Raw genomic sequence first — 23,239 nt, 5'->3', positions numbered from 1 at the left:
CCCAGATTTTTCCTTCGTTTAAAGTGGGATCTCAGAAGTAAAATCAGGTTGCAAACTCCTTCAAAGATATTCAAAAATAGATGCAAGATTTCTAGATTTGCATCAACAGCCAAGCCATGCAGACCGCTCTGTCCCTTTCTGTTTGCGCAACTCACTATTAATGCGTACACTATAAATGCTTCATGGAGAAGGCACCCGCCAGCAGGCTGACTTGAACATTCACAGCTGACAAATGTGATATGAAGTAATCTTAGAAAAATGAATGAAGCCATCCATTCTGCAGCGTGGTAAATCACATCCCATATAAAAGGCAGTGATCAAGAGAAATGTCACCAAATGCAGTCCCCCCTAGTGTAATTTTGGCCCTACTCTGTGGAACACTACACATTCAAATTTGACACGAGTTATATTACAAATTGACTGAAGATCTGAAATGACAAAGATGTGCTCTCAACAGGCAAGAAGAAATTACACTTCACTAACAGTCTGGTTTATTTATCAAAATAATTTCAAAAGAAACACAAAGTTATCAAAGACACAGTAAAATTGATAAGCCCGGGATACTCCAAAACAAGAAGCGGGTTCCTCCTGCAACTTCCACCAACCAAACAAATGCTTTCTTGGATGCACTATTTCTTCAAATGTTCACTTGATACTGCAAGGTCGCAGATAGAAAAACTACAGTTCATGGATGAAGCTGCTTAGACAGTGACGCTTTGAAGTAAAGTGATGTTGTCCCCTTTCAACATGATACGACCTGCAAAAAGAGTGAAAATATATGTTTAAACCCATTATGCTAAAAAAACAATATGTTAATTCCCCAGCACGCCGAGCCATCTTTAAGTATTTACAACAGAACACTTGCAGCTTCATTATCACATCTTTCAGACACACCTCTTTGCCGTTTAGGTTATGCACTCACCCAACTGTTTCCTGGACTTGGTCTTCAAGTGAACTTCTTGTGCATCATCAAGCACCAAGTTCATGTATTCGTCAAATCCCTGAGGGGGGGGGAAAGAAAGATTTTGGAAAGGTTTCCATTATGGGGGTAGATTGAAGAGCAAGTTTAGGAGAGCTACGGAACATGTTCAACATACAACACTGTCCACCCCGAGATACACAATTCTGGATGTGGGCAAAATTATTGGAAAAAAAAAAAAAAAAAAAAAAAATCTAGATTACTGATGCTGAAATGCATCATAATATGCCAATGAAGTAACCAAGTATAATGACCCAAGTGTTGGTTTAAAGCTGAGTGGCACACATTTATTGTCCTTTCCTATTAGTACTTTTCCTTTCCTGTCTCATGTTTTGGTATGTGTTGAGCTTTATAAATTCATCACAGGCAAGCACAATTTTATAGGTGTGCAGAAGGTGCTTCTTAAACTAGCAGGGCCTTTTTGATCCTTTTTCGTTTTATACTTGGTTATATGGGTAGGTAAACCTGTAGAATAGAATTATGGTTGGAGGTGAGGCCGAAAAGATGCACCATTCAACTATTTTGAAGAATGCCAAATAATACACTGTGGCAAGAGTTACACCCTTTGGGTGCATGCAAACACCGCTGGTAAGGCCAATAGGGTTTTGTTTGACAAATAAATGGCTTTGCAATAGCTTGTACTGAATGAGTTAAGCTGTAAGAAAATCTAATCAAAAATGTCCAACACGTGTACACACCCACAGCAGTCATCTCGAACTGTATCCACTAAAAGCATAAGAAAGTTCTTTCAAGTTTGTACACCCCAAATGTGCATGCACTCAGTAGATATGGGTTTAAACTGCGAACGCGTTCAAACGCAGTTATCTAGAAATTGCATTTTTCCCCCAAACATCACAAACTTGGCCCAAAGGCATCACAACACTTTACAAGAGCGAAAGACTACATTACACAAGGACAAATGGTATTTTTCTTACTTTTTTTAAGGCATGGTAAGAAGGTAATTTGCCCTGAATCACAGTTAAACCCGAAGTTTGGACTCGACCCTGGTTGCCCCAGTACTCAAAGTTTGCAGCTCTGGCCGTTAGGGAGCACCACCTCCCAAAACGCTATTAGAACTTTTGAGCTCTGCATACTAGCTTTCGGTGGTTGCATTATGCTCTGGTTTCACTTTGCTTTAAAATTACAGAGAAGCAGTTGTCACGATAAAAACACTAGAGTAACTCTAGACCAATAGCAGGTCGGCGATATAGCTTTTAAAAAGATATAGGAATTAATTTAGAGAAGGATGCCACAGAATGAAACCCAGAAATGTGCTCCACACTCATTGTACACCCTCAACACAAGAGATATACAATGTACCCTGGAAAGTGATAATGGAAAGTTAAATGCCCGACAAGAATGCTTTAGCACTGAAGTGGTTCCAATGCATAGGTGTATGAACAGTCCCAGGTCTCGAAAAATCTGAAAAATTGTTCTAGTCCTACAGGTCTAGTACCTCCAAAAATCTCCTCGACCTAACAGTAACCTACTAGACCTCAGTCTCTAAAAGCGGAGCAATTGTGACAAGATAAGATTTAAAGGCCTTTTTATTGCTCACAAAGCAAATGAGCAATAAAGATGCCTTTAAACCTTATCTTGTCACATTTGCTCCGTTTTCAAAGACGGAGGACAAAAGTTAGTATGCTTTCCTACTCGCCAGAAAGGGCAAGTAGGACCTAAAAATAGTTTGACCTCATAAATTTTACCTCGCAAATGCGAGCGGTCGAGTGGATTTGTCGAGCCCTGAGTCCTCACCCTCAGCCCCAGGTTACATGTTTTTAGGTCTCGCCAGCGCATGCGCTGCAAGACATTAAGTAAACAGGCTTTTAAAAGTCCTACCACCGCTTTTTGGCTGGCCTTGAGCGTGCGGGAACGCACACAATGACGAGCAGAGGCGCCATATGGCTTTCCTCTAGTCATGGTGCGCGCACCTTGCACACCATCGCCAGCAGACGTGCCCTTTTTTTTTACTTGCAGCGCTGATACATGCACGCATGGCGATCGCTTTCACGGCCGCGCGGCAATTGCTTGTTACCTTTGCATTTTGATCTATGTTATTGTTATGCCGGCATCAGGAATCGTGTCTATGCGGATAAGTACCTCACCCCTACAAATTAAACTGCATTATTCATTGGAGCATGAGCCCGTACTGACTTCGCCTCCTCACTTCCTAACATCTGGCTGCCGGAGAGAAACGCTGCACACATCGTGAACAATAACAGGAAGAAATGGATGTTTCTTTCCATTGAGAACAGAACGAGTACCTTTCAGAACTAGCACATCTGTTAACCTGCTGTAAAAAATAGGATTGCACTACATAGCACTCTGCGGGGCACATGACGACTGCACTTCCAACCAATGGGAGACGGATGTTGCAACCGCATCAGCGTGCAAGAGATCTGAAAAGAAATCTCTTTGCTAGGTGAACGTTCGTTCACACAGCCCCCACAGCCAGAGCTCTTGGCTTCCACTCACCTCATTTACACTCTCACATTTACATTTTTCTGTGGTCATAATAACGTCTGCCGGCTGATTAATGCTCACTCACCCTCTGTATTCTATTGGACAATATCTCACGCGGAGAGGTGCGAGAACAATCTCTCACCCGGGGAGGTGCAAGAACAACGTATCAGGCATCCTTCCTGAGCACAGTAACTGGGGGCACTGCTGTTTCTTGAAGTCTAGAATGTTCCAACTAATTCCTCGCCATCTCCATTACAAAAGAGTTGTCCTTTCACCGTCCAGTTCTTTAATTGTGTGGTGATCCACCTTTTTAGGGAAATTGTTTTCTACTCCACCTTTAAAAGATAATAAAGGCCCACCCCAGAAGAGGAGAGGACAAATACTACACCCCACCCCCATCACACTGTGCACATCGAATCAAAAAGGTAAAACTGGTCATGTAATGAATGCCCTTTGCCCAGTTATCACAACATCTCCCAATAAACACATTCTAGACTCTCCCCTCTTCTAGCCCCCCCCATTATCCTTTTCAATCCCGCTAAAAGACTCACATGTCCACTGCTCAAATTAATTCATATTGTCACTATACTACTCCACGACTAATCCTTTGTTTTTTGGAGTCTCGTGCTACTCGCCGAAAAGCACGTTGACGCCCCGTATGGGGGTAGTAAGCGATAGAGATATCTATTTTTATTTTTTATTTAAAAAGTTTTATATAGCGCAAACAAGATCTTTACAGATATCAGAGCGCTTTACATAGACGGGTACATGAGGGAGCAAAGTCAAACAGGTAAACAGGCTTTACATAGAAGGGTGCATGGGGGAGCATATTCAAACAAGTAAATCAATAAATCACAGTATAAATAGTACAACTAAGTGACAAAGCCAATCATGTGATTGATAAAACAACTCATACAAATAAGTCAAGGGTCAAACATGTAATACAGATCGGTGCAGGGTGTTAATAGGGTTCGAGATAGTAGCTCAAGTGTATTTAGCCATGAGGATAGCTTTTACTTCTTTTTTAAAGAGTGTAGTGGAGGAGATAAGCCTGGTTTCGGGAGGGAGTGAGTTCCAGATCCTAGGCGCCATTCCTGAGAAGGAGCGCTTGTATGTTTTTTCCTTCCGGAATCTTCGAGGTTCCAGCAGGAGATTGTTTGTGCCTCTCGTGTTTCTATTTCCCCCAGAGATTGTCAACTTCTGTAGCCGGGTGAGTTTAGGTGTACCGCCTTGTGTGTCATGCAGGCGATTTTCAGATGTATTCTGGCTTCAAAAGGCAGCCAGTTCAGGGATTTCAAGTCAGGGGTAATGTGGGAGTACTTTTTTGACCCAGTGATTAGTCTCGCTGCAGCATTTAGAGAAGCTTTTAGTGGTGCGGTTGTAGTTAGGGGGAGTCCGCAGAGGGCGGTGCTGCCGTTTTCAATTCGTGGGATGACTAGTGCTTGTACTGCAGTTTGGAAGTCTTTGGCTGGGAGGTAGGGTTTAAGTTTCCTCAGAGTATTGATCTGGAAGTTCGCTCCCTTTGTTGCCTTGCTGATATGTTGCTGCATGTTAAGATTAGTGTCGAGTGTTATGCCTAAAGATTATGCTGAATCCACGATGGTGGGTTGGACATTAAGTGCGGTTAGGAGTTTAAGCCAATGTTGAGTGGTGGATATCTTCGCTGGAGGTGAGATCAGAAGGAACTCTGTTTTCAGGGCATTGAGTTTGAGGTGATTATCGGCAAGCCAGGATTGGGTGCAACTGATCGTTGAGTTCAGGAGCAGGATGTCATTGGGTGATTGTAGCTTGAGGTAAAGTTGGGTGTCATCAGCGTACATGTGAAAGTGTATATTGGATGCTTGTAGCAAGGTGGTGAGAGGTTCCATGACTAGGTTGAACAAAGTTGGGGATAGAGAAGATCCTTGGGGGACGCCTAGCGTTACAGGTATTGGCGAGGACATCAGGTTGTTGCTCTTAAATTTTTGCGACCTGTTGTGAAGAAAGGAAGTGAACCACTTTAGGACAGGTCCAGATAAGCCCATTCTTGTGTTTAGTAGTTCTAGTAGATTCTCATGTTTAACGGTGTCGAATGCTGAGGAGAGATCAAGAAGGATGAGGAGGCAGGTGTCGTTTTGGTCTAGCATTTGAAGTGCGTCGTCAATTATGTGAGTCATAGCAGTTTCTGTGCTGTGTCCTGCTCGGAAGCCTGACTGGTGAGGGTTGAGGAGATCGAATTGCTCAATGTGTTTAGACAATTGTAGTTGTGCGCATTTTTCCAGCAGTTTGGCGAGAGTGGGGATATTGGTGATGGGAAGGTAATTGTTGAGATCCGAGGGGTCGGCTGTAGGTTTCTTTAGCAGAGGTGTGACCTGGCCAACTTTGAGGGAGTCCGGTATGATGCCTTGTTGGAGAGAGCTGTTGATAATTTTAGTCCAGAGAGGGAGAAGAAAAGGGGTAAAGTCTTTTACTGCGGAGGCAGGGAGGGGGTCCGTGAGGTGATTGGATGGTTTCAGGGTGCTGAGCAGTTTGCCAATTTCTTTTTCCGAGTATATGCCGAAGGTTGACCATGTAGCATTGTTTTTTGGTTCAGTGGGTGCTAGGCATTGGGGTTTGGAGTAGAGGCTTGCGTCAATGAGGAGATCGCTTTTTATTTTGTCGGTTTTTTGGATAAAGAAAGCAGCGAAGTCTTCACAGGAGGGGTTTCAGGGTGCTGAGCAGTTTGCCAATTTCTTTTTCCGAGTATATGCCGAAGGTTGACCATGTAGCATTGTTTTTTGGTTCAGTGGGTGCTAGGCATTGGGGTTTGGAGTAGAGGCTTGCGTCAATGAGGAGATCGCTTTTTATTTTGTCGGTTTTTTGGATAAAGAAAGCAGCGAAGTCTTCACAGGAGGGTGCCTCACGCCCAGTGTTTAGTGGTTGTGGTTGCTCCTTTGATTGTGACTTGATTAGCTCAAACAGTTTTCTCGGGCGGTTTTTTGCTTGGTCGAGTTGGAGGCTGAAGAAGTCAGATTTTGAGCGTTTTATTTTCCTGAAGTAGGCGTTTCTCTTTTCCTTCAGATCTTTTAGGTGCATTGCGGAGGGGGCTGATCTCCAGGTCCGTTCTGCCATTCGCATGTCTCGTCTGTCCTCGTTGAGACTCCCGTCGTACCATGGTTTGGAGATTTTAGTAGAGACTCTTTTTAGCTGCATAGGTGCGACCTCATTAATTATAGAGGTCATAGCGTTGATATAGTGGTCAGTCAGAGTTTGGACGTCCGTGGCACCTGTAGGTGGGAGTAGGAGATTGCAACTGTTAGGGGGCAAAGAGCCTGGTTTGAGTTTTTTCAAGTCTCTTTTCCAGACTTTGGGCCTGGAGAGTTGAGCCGGGATGATTTTGACTTTTTCATTGATAAAGAATGTGATAATATAATGATCTGACCAGTCACAGGGTTGGATGGATTCGAGTTGGATAGACTCCTCTTTGGAGATGATCAGGTCGAGGGTAGAGCCTTTCTCGTGGGTTGGGCTGTTGCATATTTGGGTGAGGTTAAGGGCAACAAGGAAATTTTTTAGACTATTTACCACTGCGTCGTTGCGGTCATTCCAGTGAAGGTTGAAGTCACCAAGGTATATTTGGGTGAGCTGCCGTCCGGAATTGGTTGAGATCATATCCATGATTTGTTGGGAAAAGGTGAGATTGTCCCTGGGTGGGTGGTAAATGCTGTGAAGAGAGCATATCGGTTTGCCCTCACTAATGATGTCGAGGTAGATGTATTCCCAGGATGTTGGGGATGGTAGGGATGTGGAATTGACTGTCTGAACAGAGAGGTTGTCCCTGTAGATGCATGCGATTCCACCACCTATTTGGCCTTTTCTGTCGAGCCTGATAATGTGATAGTTGGGAGGGACCAGAATGTCCATTATGGGTGTCGAAGATTCAGTTAGCCACGTTTCAGTCAGGATGATTAGGTCAAGGTCCTGCGATAAGAGTAGTTCAGCAATGGCGGCGGAATGTTTCGTGGCCGATCTGCAGTTGAGAAGAGTGCATTTGAGACGGGGTGTGTAGAGGGTGTTAGATGGTTCTAGGGAGAGAGGGATTTTTCTAAGGTTATTGGGGATAGAGGATCTGCTGTTTAGTGTGGGTGGTCTAAGGGGATTTGGGTGTATCGTGGGAATGTTGCGGTGTGGTGTGGTTGAGTGAAGTTCGGGGGCTGGGTCATAGGAGCGGAGAAGGGTGAGTGTGTCGAGGTCAGAAGAAGAATTGTGGGTGCGGCGAGGGCGGTTGTTGCGATTAAGAACTGGGATTGAGGTCGGATTGGGGTGGGATAGCTGAGCGCAAGAGTTAGTCGGAGGGGTGGGGGACAAGTTGGGCGGGGATGTGATGTGTGAGGGGTTGCGGGGGCGATGCGGGGGACGAGGGCAGTTGCTGTGCCTATGAGCCGGGATTGCCGTCTGGTGTGGGGCGTGATTAGGGTGGGAGTCAGCCGGCGGAGTAGGGGACAAGTTGGGAGGGGAGATGGAGGTGGGTGGGGGGGTGTATGGGGCGTGTGGAGAGTAGTTCTTTGATGGCGTGTATCTCTTCTTTGATCTGAGTGAGGGTGGCCGTGATGTATTCCATCGAAGGGCAGGTGATGGGGGTGGGGGTGACCATCAAGGGTGAATGGCTGACCAGGGAATTCGTGTGCATGTGGGAGAGAGGGCTGGTGTTAGAGCAGGTCTGCGTTGTGTTGGTGTGAGGGATGGGGTTAGGTGGGCGAGAGGTTTTGCGCGGTAGGGGTGTGGATGAGGTAGGGAGGAGGATGGTGTTATGGGCGAGGGCATTGGTGGTAGGCGGGGGGTCAGGGTGTAGGCAGGGAGACTGATAGCCGTGGTGGGGGTGTAGGGAGGGTAATGGGGGCTGAGAGTAGGAGGGGAAGTGGGGTTGGAGATGGTCCTGTTGAGGGGGAGGGGAGTTAAATTAAGAGAGTGGGTATGTTCTGCGAAGTTGGTTGGAGGGTAATGAGGACTGAGAATGGGGGGGATAAATGGGGGGAATTGTCGGAGTGCGTGTTATTCTGGTGGTGAACTACGTTAGGTGTGTTATGGGTGGGAGCTGTGCTGTCAGCGGCGAGCGGGGTGTTAATGCCCGCTGTATGTGTGATAGGAGAGTTGAAGGTATGTGTGGAATGCGTGTTATTCTGGAGCTGGACTACGTTAGGTGTGTTATAGGTGGGAGCTGTGCTGTCAGCGGCGAGCGGGGTGATAATGCCGCTGTATGTGTGATAGGAGAGTTGAAGGTATGTGTGGAGGTCCGCGAGTTGGTAGAAGGGGCGGGGGAGAGAGCGGTGTAAGAGGGGGAGCGATCCGTGTCTGTGAGTGAGTGCTGAATTGCGATAGTGGGGTTGTGGGTAGGGGATGGGAGGTCAGGGGTGGTAGGTATGTCCCTGATTGAAGCGTATGTAGCTGTGAGGTCATGATTGGCGTGACTGGGGGAGATGTGAGTGTTTGTCCGTGAGTTGGAGAGGTGTTCTTTGAAAGTGGGGAACATGTTGTCTAGTAGTTCCAGGTTCCTGTCTGTCGATTGTGATAGGACAATCCCGTTATTGTAAATAGTGATGGTGGCTCTGCCTGGAAAGACTTGGGATGGCGTGATGGAGAGTTAGACTATGAGCGGTTTTTCTGGTGGAGGATACGGTGAGTAGGGTGAAGAACGCGTTTCTCCATTGTGCTCTGCGTGTGGTGTGGAAGATGATATCAGTGTTCAGGGATCCATTGACCGGTGAGAAGTAGGTGTCAGCAAAGGGCGTTTCCGGGTGTGACCTAAGGAAGTTGTGTTTAAAGCGTTTGGCGGCTTTTTTGGTGAGTGATGGTGGGTAGTTGATTTTGTATGTGTGTTTGCCGATAGAGTCCATGTTGCGTTGAAGGGTTAGGTGGGTATGGGAGAGTGCACTAGTGCACTATAGTGGTACAAATGTACGGAAAAGCAAATGTGCCAAAACAGGTGCATACAGTAGGTTACACAGTAATAAGTTATAGATTACCAAAGTGGCAATAGTAATCAGGCAGCCTCCCCAAGAAATAAGAGAGCAATAGAGCAAGTACATACGGTAAATTCTAAGGCACAAGGTGTAAGAATAGGCATAATACTGATAATATATCAGGGTAGGGTACAATGGGAGAGTGCACTAATGCACTATAGTGGTACCGATATGCAGAAAACAAATGCGTGCAGTGGGTTACACATTAATAGGTTATAAATTACCAAGGTGGTACAAGTGGTGAACCAACACAGCCAGGATATAAGCGTATGCGGTAGAGCAAATAAATATGGTAAATTACAGAGTACAAAGTGTAAGTGTAGGTACAATACTGATATAATATATAATATACGGGCAGTATACAAAAAATAGATATGAGGTAGCATACGGTAAACTACACAGTACAAGGTGTAAGTAAGTGTAGGTGTAATCCTGATAGTGTATAAGGGCAGGATGCAAGAAAAAACTATGAAGTGGCACACGATACAGTTTACAGTAATATACGTAAATATATGAGGAATCAATCGGTGCATTCCAGGAAAAAGTGAGATAGGTGCAGCTTACAGGAATGAACAATAGACTGATACAAAAATGGTACTAATGATGTACTGAGACAGGATACCGGTGCAACCACAGAGTTGCATGATGATGTATGTGAGGTATACCTCATGATATCGTGCAGCTTACAAAAAGTACACTAAACAAATCAGGAATGATATACTGAGACTAGGTGCCGGTGCGGCCAAAAATCTGCGTGAGGCAGAAATGACATTAGCGAGCAGCCAGAATTAGTTGAGGTAGCGCTCTGTACATTACCAGTAGGAAATACTGCGTAATAGGTATAGGTATATGAGGTAGCAATCCGTGCATTACAACTGTTCAAAATCCAGGCAGAAATATAATACTACAGTAATAGGCAGACATTCTTTTCAATATGAGGTAGCCATCTGTGCATTACAAGATATAGGCGCAAAATATAGGTACACAAGTGTTCAAAATATAGGTAGGCATCTGAGCATTACAAATGCTCAAAATATAGGTACACAAGAGTTCAAAATATAGGTAGAAGTACAATATTGCAGTAGTGAGCAGGTATCCTTTCCCAGGAAGGTGTAGATAGATCACAGAGCAGATAACTCAGAACTGATGAAAGTGACTAGACCAGGCTGGCCGCCCACTAGAGAGACTAGTCTAAAATGGCCGACACAAAGGTGAGAGAGGCAGTAGTCCTCTGTTCGTTGCTGTTACCTAGATAGCAGGGAGGAGCAGTTTCCCTTCACAGTCCTCTGTCTGCTGCTATTATTTTAAGCATAAGGGTAGCTTTCTGTTTCTGTTTGAGCAAGCCATGCTCAGTCTAGCTGAGAGGAGTTCTTATCTCTGTGGGGGAGTTAGCTGAGGGGCCTCGTGGACATCAGAGGTAGGTAGGAAGGGGAGATTTATTGCTACAGTTTTATGGCCCCAGCCATTTTGAACAAAGGAAGTAGTTTTTTAGGTGGGCGAGTGAGAGAAATAAATACCTTGAGACACTGTGTGCCTGTTGCGCTTGCCAGCAGAGTTTTGCAGAATTTTGCAGAAGGACTGTTATGTTGTAGTCCGAAATTGGCTCAGTCCCTTCTCCTTCGTAGATGTGTGTGCACTGTGTAAACGTGATGGCAAATCAAGGCTCCGTGTTACCCTATGAGGCCGGTCAAACGATTGCCATGTATCAGGGCTCCGTGTTACCCTATGAGGCCGGTCCAACGATTGCCATGTATCCAACAGTGACAGTGGGGCATGCTACGGTCTTCTGCCGCCCCTGCAGCTATTGTTGTACTCTGGGTTAACTTCTCTCGCTCCTCAGGGCAGGGCGCCACATCCTCCGATCGCATCCAGTTTCTGGAGCATCCGGTGGCAGTCTCTACTCCTCCGTCGTCGTCTCTGCAGTGCTGGGTGATGGGGGGGGGGGGGGGGGGGGGGAGGTCTGCTGCAGTGTCCCTTTGCAGTCACTGTGCGGGCGGGAGGGGGGCCTTTTTGATGCCGTTGGGGCTCCTCTGCTTTGGCGCGGCCGGTCTTTTTAGAACTCCACAGCCTCCGTGATTCACTGTTCCACTGCTGTGGAGCGAGCGGGCGACGTCCGTTAGGCAGACTCCCGGCACTTCAGCCGCCTCTGCGGTTCGGGAGGGTGTCTTCATATGCTGCTGTGAGTCCTTTCTGCCCCCCGGTGACTCTGGAGCTCCTTTGTTACTTTCCGGTGCACGGAGGGGGGGGGTCTCTCTCAGCCCTCCGATGCAGGTGATGCAGGATGATCCGCGGCGAGGGTTCGGCAGGCTCCCGGTGCTCCAGCGATGGTGGTGTCTGCGTTTTCAGACTCCAGCCGCGGTGAGGGTTCAGTAGGCTCCCGGTGCTCCAGCGAAGGTGGTGTCTGCGTTTTCAGACTCCAGCTGCCAGTGCTGGTCTTATGGCGGTACGATCCGCGGTGAGGGTTCAGCAGGCTCCCGGTGCTCCAGCGATGGTGGTGTCTGCGTTTTCAGACTCCAGCTACCGCTACTCCAGTCAGTGAGCAATCCGGCTACTTGTGCTGCTTTTTCGGATTCCGTTCCGTCGTGCTGGTGGTCGTGCTGGTGGGTGCTAACAGGGATAATGCCCTTTAAGGGATCCCAAGCACCGGGAGCTCTTCACAGGAGCTCCTACCAGGCGGCCATCTTCCCTGGCCTGGCCTCTATCTCTATATAAATAAAATTACGATATTCAGCTCATACTTACATAGATGGCATGATCCTCACCCCTACATCATCCAAATTGACATGATGTTACTCGCATCACTTATAACACCACTTAAAATGACCGCCAATTAACAAGCTGTGACCCAAGCACATACAGTGGCACTCTGTCATCACCTTACTCTGGAGCAGCAGCATACATGTCAACTTGAACAATCTCATATTCAAGTGTGAGGAGGGGGCGGGCATTGAAGTGGGTGGGGCCTCAGGCCAAGAAGTACCTACGAGGCACTTTTTAACCCCACCCCAAACAGACGCCCTCCTCAAAAAACAAGCATAGGTCTCCCATTTGGGACCTTACAAGTGCTTAGCCATGCAACAGTTGGTGTTGTTGCACCAAGGATATTCTGCTGCATAACTAAATAGGTATAAGGTCCCAAAAGCGAGACCATTTGGCTATGCCAAGGCTTGTTTAATGCAGCATCAGTGTGATGCAAGGCAGACATCGACCACACAATACGTTGTAAAAGACTAACATTTATCTGGGGAGTTTTTAACCACCGTTTCGTGTGACATACGAAGGAGTGAGACTGCTGTTGCATGTCTGATGTACATCTGGCATTTAATAGTGTAGATGATGTCAGAAAGAAAAGGCTATTTGAGAAATACAAATACTATCAGTTTGGCCCGCCTACCATAGGATTCAAGGACCTTATGTCAATTTCCATCACCAACCCGCTTAAATAATCCAGCCCAGACTGCAAACCTGTTAATATAAGAGTAGTAAGGCAAGATTGTGGAAGTTATATGCTTGCGGATCACATAATGACAGACTTCAAGTGCGCGAAAAACTGACAGTTTCAAAGTCTGGCTGAACAGTTCCAGTTGGAACATACAAGGAGCACTACTTCAGTCCTATCTTCAGTCAACAGATACCAGGTGCTGAGACAGTGAGTCATAAGTATATTTTACAGCCTGTAGAGCTGTGGTGAGAAGATAAACCCCCTACCACCAATCAAAACAACGTGGACACGTTGTGAAGCCATCTCAAGTTAGCATGCCATTTGAAAGGATTGAACAGGGCACATCAGCTTTGCAGTCTGATACATTTATTTGAGTTTGCAAAAAAAATAAAGCAGGTACAAGAGCTGAAGAGTGAGGGGGGAAACTAAAACTAAAGGACTACTCGAGATCCCCCAATATTAAGTAAGTAATATGAAATGTAAGTTGCCATCATTGCACATAAATTACCCAGTTCCACAATGGCTGCTATATAAACAGTACCTGCTAAAAATGTTTACCGGAAAGCGCAATGCAATTTAAGTAAAAGTAAAGAAAAAAAAAATCTGGCGACCAATACGCAATGCTGCAGCATGAGAAGCACTCTTGCAAACGGCTCACGAAAAGAAAATGAAATTACTTAGATGGGCGCTCACCGGCTGAGCAGATTAGAAGCTGGCCAAATCTCTGCAGCACTTTCTTTGGTACATTTCAAATACAATATAAAACATTTCCTTCAAGTCAAAGCAATCACAAGCAAGCTTCTGCACCAAGTTTGAAGAGGAAAATCTACCCTTCTTTTTCTTTAAGTAGTCGTGCCTGGCATTCCGCACAATTCTATGGCAGGATGAAGTGTCAGATTATGCTTCGCTATCTTAACTGCAAAATTCGCAACAGCCAATGAAGAGTTAAACACGAAAAACTACATTTTCCAATAAACTTAACCAATCAGCACATGTATAGTCCTTTAACCGCCAGAAGTCTTGCCTCTTTGCTGCAGCAGCCAAAAGATAAGTCAATCTTTGTGTTCCTATCTGAATATCTGGTTTACTACGGTCATAAAAGAAGAAATTTCAGCCTATGGAATTCCAGACTGATGAAGCACTTTTTTTGGCCAATTCAGAAGATAATCAAGTGAGAAATAAAATTGGTTTTGTACAAAGATTGCTCCATTGCAGGTTATAGCCAGTATTGTGGGCCTACTGGCTTCATCCATCAAGACAACATGTATAGGTGCTGGACACTTGGAGTTCTTAGCGGGCTTGTTTTCCCTCAAAACCATGTACAATCAGAAAAATGTTTCTTGTATACTGCTTTGGATGGACTGTTTCAGCTGTAGACCTTATCAACAAACCGTGGGGGTGGGAGGCAGGCAACGTTATGTTGTTGGGAATCACCAAGGACCACTGACATTACAGCCTCCAATTCAAGACTTCAGTAGTAGTGCAATATCTACTGGGGAAGAGCAATGTGGTGGCAGACTAGAATTACATTCATTATATTAGAAAGGCTCCAGCGATGGATGTTACATCCTCGCTTAATTCAATATTAACAGCAATTAGGAGGTCTGAGATTGATCAAATTGGAGAAATTTCAGTTGGAGACCGGAAATGTTGGCGCTAGCAATAGATCTTTCAAAACTGGAGTGGGGCTCTTCATCAGTCATCTCTCAGTTATTGATGCTCCAGGGAATGGTTGCCCAAGTGATAGAGAGTGGATCAGTTTCCTTTTTTGGTGATTTTATAAGACTTAGTGCATGCTTTGAAAATGCCTGGCCATTCACAACAAGCTGACTTATTTATCTATACCTGCACACTTAAAGCAACTATTTTGAGGGGGTCCAACACGAAGAGACCCACCGAAAAGTTACACACAATCCTCTCCAATAGTAAGACTAAATTTGCCTTGGGTGCACTTGGTGATATACAACAAGGGAGCAACGACAATGTGCAGTGATAAGCAAGCACAAGGGTGTAATGTAAGTCTGGAGTGGTCTTAAGCCCAAAAGGATAATGTGCCGTTTGGCAAGTTCCTTAGATTAAGGAGAAATTGCTCCAGTTTGGAGGACTTCTATAAACATGCTGAGAATACCAAGACAAAGTTGAAAGCACGGGGTTATCCCAACAAATTGATAAAACATGCACTTAACGTGCACGTTTCTATGACAGACAGTTTGTTAGATCAAAATAAAAATAACAGAAATAATGCCTCTCTGGATAGAGTGGTTTTTGTGACAGTTCTCGCATGTGAGCAACCAAATTAAAAATAGTTAACAGTCATTGGAAAATGTTAAACTTTAACACAGACAGCCTAATAAACCTTTATTCTCCCTTCGGCGAAATAAGGCAATCAGAAACTGCCTAGTTCATACATATAAGCCTCTAAAGGAAACCCAACTAACCCTGACCGGCAGTGTAGCATCTGGTAACTACAAATGTGGGACATGTTCCATATGTCCCCACTGTATTATCAGCAAGAACCTTGAATAAAATGGCAAAAAGGTAACTCCCCCGACTTTTAATAATTGCCGCAGCCAGAATGTGGTGTACCTACTTCTTTGCCCTTGTAATTTAGGTTGCGTAGGTGAGACTAGCAGAGAATTGCGTATCCGTGTTCTTGAACACAAATCAGCTATCAAATCAGCTAACCGCACTAATAAATTTAATACACCCTTGAACATTTTAAACCTTTGAACCACTCGTGCGAGGACCTCAGATGGTTCATTCGCGAAAAAAATCAGGACCTATCGGCGAGGTGGAGACATAGATAAAACAAGATAGATAAGAGAACAATGGTATTTTTGCCATCTCAATACCATTCTAAAAGGCCTTAAAACGAGGGAAGACTGGGCTAAATGTCTATAATGTTCCAGAGCAAGAACATGGGATAGGCTGTAGATCCGGAATGTGGCCCTCCGGTTTCCATAAGACGTGTTTTGGGTTCGTCTCCACTAGTCTTATTACATATTAATTTCGGCATAATTTAAAGCCCATTCCAGTTGTTCTAATTGTTCCCCTTATGGGGTGCATTTTGTGAATGTTTATGATAGTGACACTTATATAATATAAATCACCTTCCACTTTTTCATCGTATACCTTTAGCAAGACACTCTATGGCATTCTAGGTATGTCCGCCAGCGGAATATAGTTTCCTGTTTCCTCGCTGTTTCAAGCGATAGGCCGCTTTTACTATATTGTCCCCGAGCAATCTATGCCAGTCTATGACAAATTCAAATTCCGTCGCATTTTGATATTTTTATTTCACTTCGACCCAATGTCGGGCATTAACAACAGATAGGGCACCTTTACCTTTAATACATATTATGTACAAGGAAGCCGATTGGACTCCTTAGTTTACCAATGGAAAGGCTATTCTAAATAGCAGCCATTGTGAACCTACGATTCAGATCCGGACCAGAAAGAGAACCCCTTCCTGGAGGAGGAAGGGCGGAGCTCAGACGATGTCAGGACCAATTAGCCTCCAGGATTTTCAGCTAATTGATTTGCAGACTTCAATAGCTTGACTGCAATAGGCCCACGGGGACTAGCTAAATTGGCCAATTAAAGATCACTGAAGGGTTATTAAACAGGACCGGAATGTAAGATCCGTGTCTTCATCACGGATCCCCAGTACACGCCGGTGTTACCAGAGACCTAGTAGGTAATAACTAGCCGAGAATTCTATGCCGATTTTCTAGCAGGCTTTGATATTTTCAGCTGCATTACATTAATTAATGCGGCACTTTGCTTATTAACCTTCAAGGTAGCTGCAAGTACCCTGACAGCAAGTGAGCGAGATGGCATTAACCCACACCTATACTCTATATACGGGAGAAGCTTATCTTTTTAAGACACCGCTGCAGGTATGCCTCTCAGATATAGTGTTTGCCCCAGATAGGTGGCTAGAAGAAGGATTTATTAAGTTTTAAGAATAATAGCCCTACCTCTCTCCTCTCCCCCATCAGGTCATCTGGTACTTGAATTTTAATGGTCACATTTTGAAAAATCCACTGGAAGGAATACTGGTTTTACTTGTAAGAGTGCAATAAATACCGGTTCGCAGACTTAAACAGGTAGGCTCCAGATTAACATTTTAGATACACGAAATGATGTAACGTAGAGAGCTTTTTTGATTGGCGCTCATTTTCTATTTAGGAAAGAGAACCGCCGCAGAGTTTCACGATTTTCACCAGACCAATGGATCATAATACGTGCAGACTTTGATATCTAGAACTTAAGCTGCCTGGGAAATAAGGGTAAGAGTAATCCTCAATTAGACCCCCCCTAGATCTGGCACTTAGTCATATATGAAATGTGAGTAATCAAAAATCTCCCGTGTTTGGTAAAAAACAGTTATGTATTGAGATCATGCATATTGAAATCAACTTTTTAAGTAGGGGCTTATGATTATAACCCCCCTTTAACTGTTATTATACAGCAATTCTGTTGCACATTACGCAAAATTTGTTGCCACCAAGCTGGGGCAGTGGGCCACGGTATACTTTGTTGTTTTTCTGTTGTTTTCTCTCTAAAAGTATGAAGTTAATAAACGACACGTATAAATTTCAAGTAATGGAGAAGAGGGAAAATGTAACAGACTGTGAACCCAGGAAAAATGTCGCTATTTAGTTTTTTGGTCGTTATAGTTAGAACATTACAGGCCTTATAATGGGGCTAGCGTTATTAGATTGTGTTTACATTGGTCTAACTATAAGTATTTATAATAGACCTCACGTGTTTTTCTAACTGTATATATATTTATTATAGGGAGATCTTACTGACCCCCTTATGGCGACAGATAAACAGCAAGTCTTGACAAAGGTGGTTATGACCATTAGAACCCATTGAAACGCGTCGACGCCTATTCCTTGTATAATTCAAGACTGACATCGATGTTGACGTACAGATGCTGTTGTAGCAAAATATCGATGGAAACATAATGAGTCCGAATGTACAACCTGTATTTAACAATTTTCATGTTTTAAAGAGGCTAAACGAGTTTGCTACATTGGAGAACGATGCGAATAAAGGTATAGTTCCTAGCGAACACATGAATAGAGTCTGTGCATCCTACGACTTAACGGATTTGTATTTCCATTATTTGATGAATACTGTGTGCTGATCACTTATTTGCAACAGTGAAAGCTGTGATCCTGGTTACACTCAAGAAACACCAATATATCCCAACTAGTTGATTCTATCTGGAACCACTTGTGCTGATTTTGACATGTGCAAGTTTGATGGCTTGTCACTCATACAGGCCTAAGAAACAAACTTAAAGTTCTATGAAGCAATAGAATACTTTATTTCTGGAACTTGCTAAACTGATCCTCCAAAGAAAGGGCCTTTTGGACAGCACATTTCGAAATACTCACTTCAGTGAACTTCATTACTACTTATAAATGGTATTGCTGTCTACTATCAGCAGCACGCGCCTTGCAGGCCAAGTATCAGAATGAACTCAAACAAGGTTCAAATACTGTTCAGCGGGGGAAAAAAGCGTATTTTACAAATCAGCAGTACAATCTATTGTAAGTAAAACAGATTTTCTATGTATGCATTACTTACAATGATGCAGCCCTCTATCCGCATGTTCACCTGTTCATACAGCCATACTTGGATTTTGGACCTCTTAACAAAGGGAGAAAGCATAGGTGGTAAACAACTCTGCCCATTTAAAACAGTTACTCGCTGGGTCTAAGAGGCAATTTAGTTAGCAGTGAATTTCACAGGCAGACAGCAATGCAAATCATATGCAGTGGCGCAAGCGAAAAGTTGACAACATCCTCTAGTCTAGACTCTTAAATTTTATGTGGAGTAACTGGAAGCGTAGCATTTGAGAGAGCTGGTAATATGTATGGCAGGTAAATTTTATTAAACAATGGAAACATTGCATTTTCTGTTTGCAAGTGTGCACGGTTTTATTTTTAAATATTTCAAACCGGGCTTGGAAATCAGCAAAATGTGATGTATTCTTCCACAACCAACCAATATAGATAGCGCCCACCCATTCCACTCCCTTCCAGCCAGCAAGTTCAATGCACTACTCCCCAATTAATTGTGTATACTTACATTTTGTAGGTATCTGAAGATGAGATTCTGAAAAAAAAGCAGTTAAGGAAAACCACCAAACGGAAGAAATGCAAACGATGGGGAACAATAACCATTTCCACCTCTCTGGTGAATCTGTAAAAATGTGGTTGAAGGAAACGGCAGAGTTTAATAACAGCAGGGGCAAACTCTAGAATGTGGTTATAGGTATGAGAACTTCTATAACACTGTACAAAGGGGGAGGGGTGGTGCGTGCCTTATTTCTTTACACATCATGACTACCTGGTCTACGAGGAAGATAATGGTACTAACACGTTTCCCAAACAGCACCTTATGCTCGCCTAGTAAACTATTCCCAAACATTTACCTTTACAACTTAGGTCTTCAGTCCACCGAGGGGTGTTTGCAGCTCCTTTTGTCAGGCGGTAAGACTTTTTTTTTACTCTGAAGAAGGGAGTTCACCGCCCCAACACCCACTCTCGCAGGACATTACATTTTACACGATAACGTACTAACATGCGCGTCAAAGTCGTTTACCTCACGGATGGTTTAAAATCACAAGCCACAACTAATGGCCATTTCACCATTAATAGATTAATTAAATCACATAGTACTACAGAAAGGCAATTTTACAGTACGAATTCCTAACTGTGAGCTATCCCAGACTCGCTGGGACATTACTTTCCGGTACGCACCACTCGCATCTAAGATTTTTCCACAAGCTTTTAAGGATACGCTGGCTTGAACAATGCTTTTTGCATATTCGCTCCTCACTCTGGCTTACCCTCCATTCAATCAAACGAATTAGTTAGCAGTCCTAAGAGCTCAAATAAAAGCATGTTGGCGCCTAAGGGTCGCTAAGATGTGTGCCAACTGTCTACAGTAACCTGTACATGAAGTCTGATCTCTTTTCGGTTTTTAACTCGCTCTGACACGCCCTTGGCGGCACCCACTCCTTGCGCGCCGTACACTCACAAAGGAAACCCACCCAAAAACAAACATGCAACATTTTCAAATAGGTTACGTGGTTCACTCGCCATTCAACAACTCCCCATCCCCCGCCTTCACCATACATCGTATTGGGAGACACTAATATTTTGGGACAACTATACAAAATAGTCTCCGTCCTTCGCCTAATGCGCGACAACGGTTTCAGGATACAATGGGCTGTACCATCACTTTCTGCACCTTCGGACCTTGCCCACGGTAAGCCATGACTGCAGCTGTTGAGACTGAGAAAGACCGGAAGACAAACGAGCCCAAACGCACGGTGAGCGCGAGGGAAGCAGGAAATGACGCCACAAACTGCGCGCCGGCATAGACAAAAACAACGGACAGACATAGTATGTTTTTTTTTTTTTTTTAGCAGCAGTGGAAATAAACGAAAGACTGTTGTTTGTATTATGGGCGGTAAAAGGAACAGAAAACACATAAACCTAATCTGCAATTATGTGTTTTGGTTTAAAACAACAACACGTGGGCCCTTTAATACTGACCTAGATGCCAGGTCTTTGCTGTTCTAAGGTATGATATTTACACGTTATCTGGCGGCTTATTTGTGACATTTCAGTGCTTTATTCTAGCTGTCAAGGTTCAATCTGCATAATGTGGTATTCTAGATTAGGTCTTCTGTAGAATTATTAGTGGTAGAACTGTTAAATGTCATGGAGAATGTTGGGGGAGGATTCATAGGATCGGTCGTGCCTGTCCGGGTTTCTTTCTGTGGTTGTTAAGCTGTCTCTGTCTGGAATACATCTTATTATCAAGACCTACGTTTCCTGACATCCATTACTACATAAATATTGGCGGCTTTTGGGCTGTCTCTGTCCGGAATACATCTTATTATCAAGACCTACGTTTCCTGACATCCATTACTACATAAATATTGGCGATCTTTGGGCTGTCTCTGTCCGGAATAAATCTTATTATCAAGACCTACGTTTCCTGACATCCATTACTACACATAAGTGTGACATTTTACATACATGCCAATAGACCCGTTTCAGGTGGGAGACTCCCGATTTTTCAAGCAAACAATAGCTTTATTGTACCTGTTTCCTGCCTAAAATTACATTTTCTTCAATAGAAGTCAATGGAGCAATTACATTCTCCATAGCTGCCAAGGTTTCAAATTGCGTATGTGTGACATTTTCATAATTTCAGTGTACTGAGTGACATGCAACGACTATGAGTGACATTTTACACAATCAAAAATCAAGCAATGAATACGATGAAAACAAATCGATATTAAAAATGACAGCCATTTGAGGAAAGAGAAACTGTATAATAATCCCAGAACTGCTGCAAAGCACCAGAAATTGAAGGGCACTAACCGACATGACACACAGGCTCTCAATTTTGGGACAGGACTGTAACCAAACTGAAACAATATGTGAGAAAGGTCCCAGCACTCGTATTTTAGCTGCCTCAGTGTCATAAAGGAAGACGCTCAGTCCAACTGTATAGTTGAGTAATAAGGCTTCCCGCAGCTACCAGCATACCATGTAAAACACTTGCATTTTTTCAATGTGCACTCGCTGAATTCCGCCGTAGAAATGAAATGTCACAACGTTGGAAGGTCCATCCTAAGTCACACACCTGATCGTGAGCCAAAAGTTCCATTACCTCTTCAAAATTGGCGCAATGTCCTCTGCTTTTCATGCCGCACCGGCCGTTGACCATCGGAGAGAACTGTGTCACTCACAATGTAAGGGAACTAACTGGAGCCGACCGGGTAATTTTTGTCTGGAAAACTTTATTGGCAACGCGGTTGGCAAAAGGAGAACACCGCAGTAAAGATTGCCAAGAAGGAGGAAAACTTCCAACCACAAAATGGCGGCACGCATCCCTGATGCTGTTCAGGGTGGCTTGCTGCAGGAGCATGCACCAAATGTCCACCACAGCAAGTCATTGGAAGAGGAAACGGACGTCACAGAAGATAGATTGCAGGCATCACTAGACCGTTAAGGCTGCACATATCGAGTGCACGTGCGCGGTGGGGGCTCATGGGCTATTTGAAAGGCAGCGGTTAAACTACCATGAAGCAAAAGTAACATCTCGAATATCCAAATAAGTAACGTAAAGTGCCCCACACACTGGTATAACACGGCCCCAGTCCCTGCCTCTCCAAACATGTGCGTCGGCTCACTAAAGGTGCCCCTCGTAACACATACGCTGGGACAGCTTGCAAAGTACTCCCAGTAACTGACTTGTCTAAAAATGTGCATAAGCTTACCAATGGTGCCGTTATTTTTGACACTCATAAGTCTTCTCCAAGGCATACTCTCATGCAGGCGCCTAGCTTCACAGACAAACCAATAAAGTGTGTCTATATTAAAGAGTGTGCCAAAACAGGGAAATTTGTAGCGTCTGTGGGAAGTGTGGAGCTAGCGAGGCAGATCACGGTAGAAGACTTCCAGGTGACACTATGGAGTGTGCCACACAGGGAAACTTGTAGCGCCTGTGGGCAGGGTGAAGCTGGAGAGACAGATCACTGTTGAAGACTCCCAGGTGACGGTAGACTCCTCATCAATGAGAAAACAAACGCCAAGTCTGCAGGCTGTCCAGATGGTATAGGACACTGGTGGGGCTGGCCAGGGCGTTACCTTAGAGTTTCAATTGACGTTTTGAAAGTCCTTAATGCCTTTAGTTCCTTGTAGTTCCTTAGTTGTCTTTACTCCTGACTTCACACATAGGTTCAAGATCGCTGCCAAATTGTCGTAAAGGAAGATGCACAGTCCAACTGTATAGTTAAGTAATTCTTTATTGTAGCTTGGTTCTAGGATAGGTGAGTAGGAGAAGATTGAAGGTACAGATGTAGCCCCACCAGGAGCAGGCTCCTAGCAGCTCAGCCTGAGTTGACTAACTGACACTCTAAACACAGAGAGGCATTCTATAATGTCATGGTACATTCTAACAGAGTAGTACAGTGGAGAATGGTAGAGAAGTAATTTACTACACTCAACCTGCTATTAAATTATAATTACTAGTCACAAATTAATTACAGAGTGACTCTGGAGCACAGTTGCCTAGCATACCACAGCACTGGGCTCTCTGTCAATTTGTTTCCTCGTCCATATCGAACTTTGTAGCATTAAAATGCAAAGTATTTGTATGAAGATTTTGGAAAATGTTCACATCTACAGATCCCTCACCAGGCACTACAGAATGAGAAGAATACATTGCGAAAAACATGTTGGATGAGAGGTACTTTGTTAAGGGAAAAAAGTGTTTATTGCAGCTGTTGAAATCCCGGAACAGCTTTCTTACAATAATACCACGGGCTGTCAC

At 44.2% G+C, this 23,239-nt stretch overlaps 1 protein-coding gene and 1 pseudogene across 3 annotated transcripts in view; one reads left to right on the top strand and one right to left on the bottom strand.

The window, feature by feature from the left end:
- Positions 1 to 474: 474 nt before the first annotated feature.
- Positions 475 to 20,254, bottom strand: SNRPE (small nuclear ribonucleoprotein polypeptide E). Of its 2 annotated transcripts, none has more exons than XM_086923475.1 (5): positions 20,111 to 20,254; positions 18,971 to 18,997; positions 18,467 to 18,529; positions 923 to 1,001; positions 475 to 757 (listed from the first exon to the last, which is right to left on the bottom strand). In XM_086923475.1, exons 1-5 carry the CDS (start codon positions 20,162 to 20,164, stop codon positions 702 to 704), a joined length of 279 nt encoding a protein of 92 aa, XP_086779601.1. In that variant the 5' UTR covers positions 20,165 to 20,254; the 3' UTR covers positions 475 to 701. The 2 variants fall into 2 exon arrangements, with proteins under 2 accessions (XP_086779601.1, XP_086779602.1); XM_086923476.1 differs by having other exon boundaries at positions 20,123 to 20,179.
- Positions 20,255 to 20,370: 116 nt separating this feature from the next.
- LOC147712810 (serine/threonine-protein kinase 31 pseudogene) overlaps positions 20,371 to 23,239 on the top strand; it is a 345,011-nt pseudogene continuing 342,142 nt past the window's right edge. Inside the window, exon 1 of the transcript XR_015296022.1 lies at positions 20,371 to 20,473. The product of XR_015296022.1 is annotated as a serine/threonine-protein kinase 31 pseudogene, transcript variant X1 (transcript). The remainder of the gene's footprint in view (positions 20,474 to 23,239) is intronic.

This window comes from Lissotriton vulgaris, chromosome 5, assembly GCF_964263255.1.
Source record: "Lissotriton vulgaris chromosome 5, aLisVul1.2, whole genome shotgun sequence".
Classification (NCBI taxonomy): Eukaryota; Metazoa; Chordata; class Amphibia; order Caudata; family Salamandridae; genus Lissotriton; species Lissotriton vulgaris.
Note: the sequence above shows the minus strand (reverse complement) of the source record. Positions and strands in the feature narration are given on the sequence as shown.

Bases quoted from the DNA above. Each gene is read 5' to 3' on its own strand.
- SNRPE (XM_086923475.1), bottom strand. From the start codon at position 20,164: ATGGCTTACCGTGGGCAAGGTCCGAAGGTGCAGAAAGTGATGGTACAG. The intron at 1,002-18,466 runs GTAAGTAATGCA...CCCCCCCCTCAG, and splicing joins GGATAGAGGGCTGCATCATT to GGATTTGACGAATACATGAA. The intron at 758-922 runs GTGAGTGCATAA...CTCTTTTTGCAG, and splicing joins CAAGTCCAGGAAACAGTTGG to GTCGTATCATGTTGAAAGGG.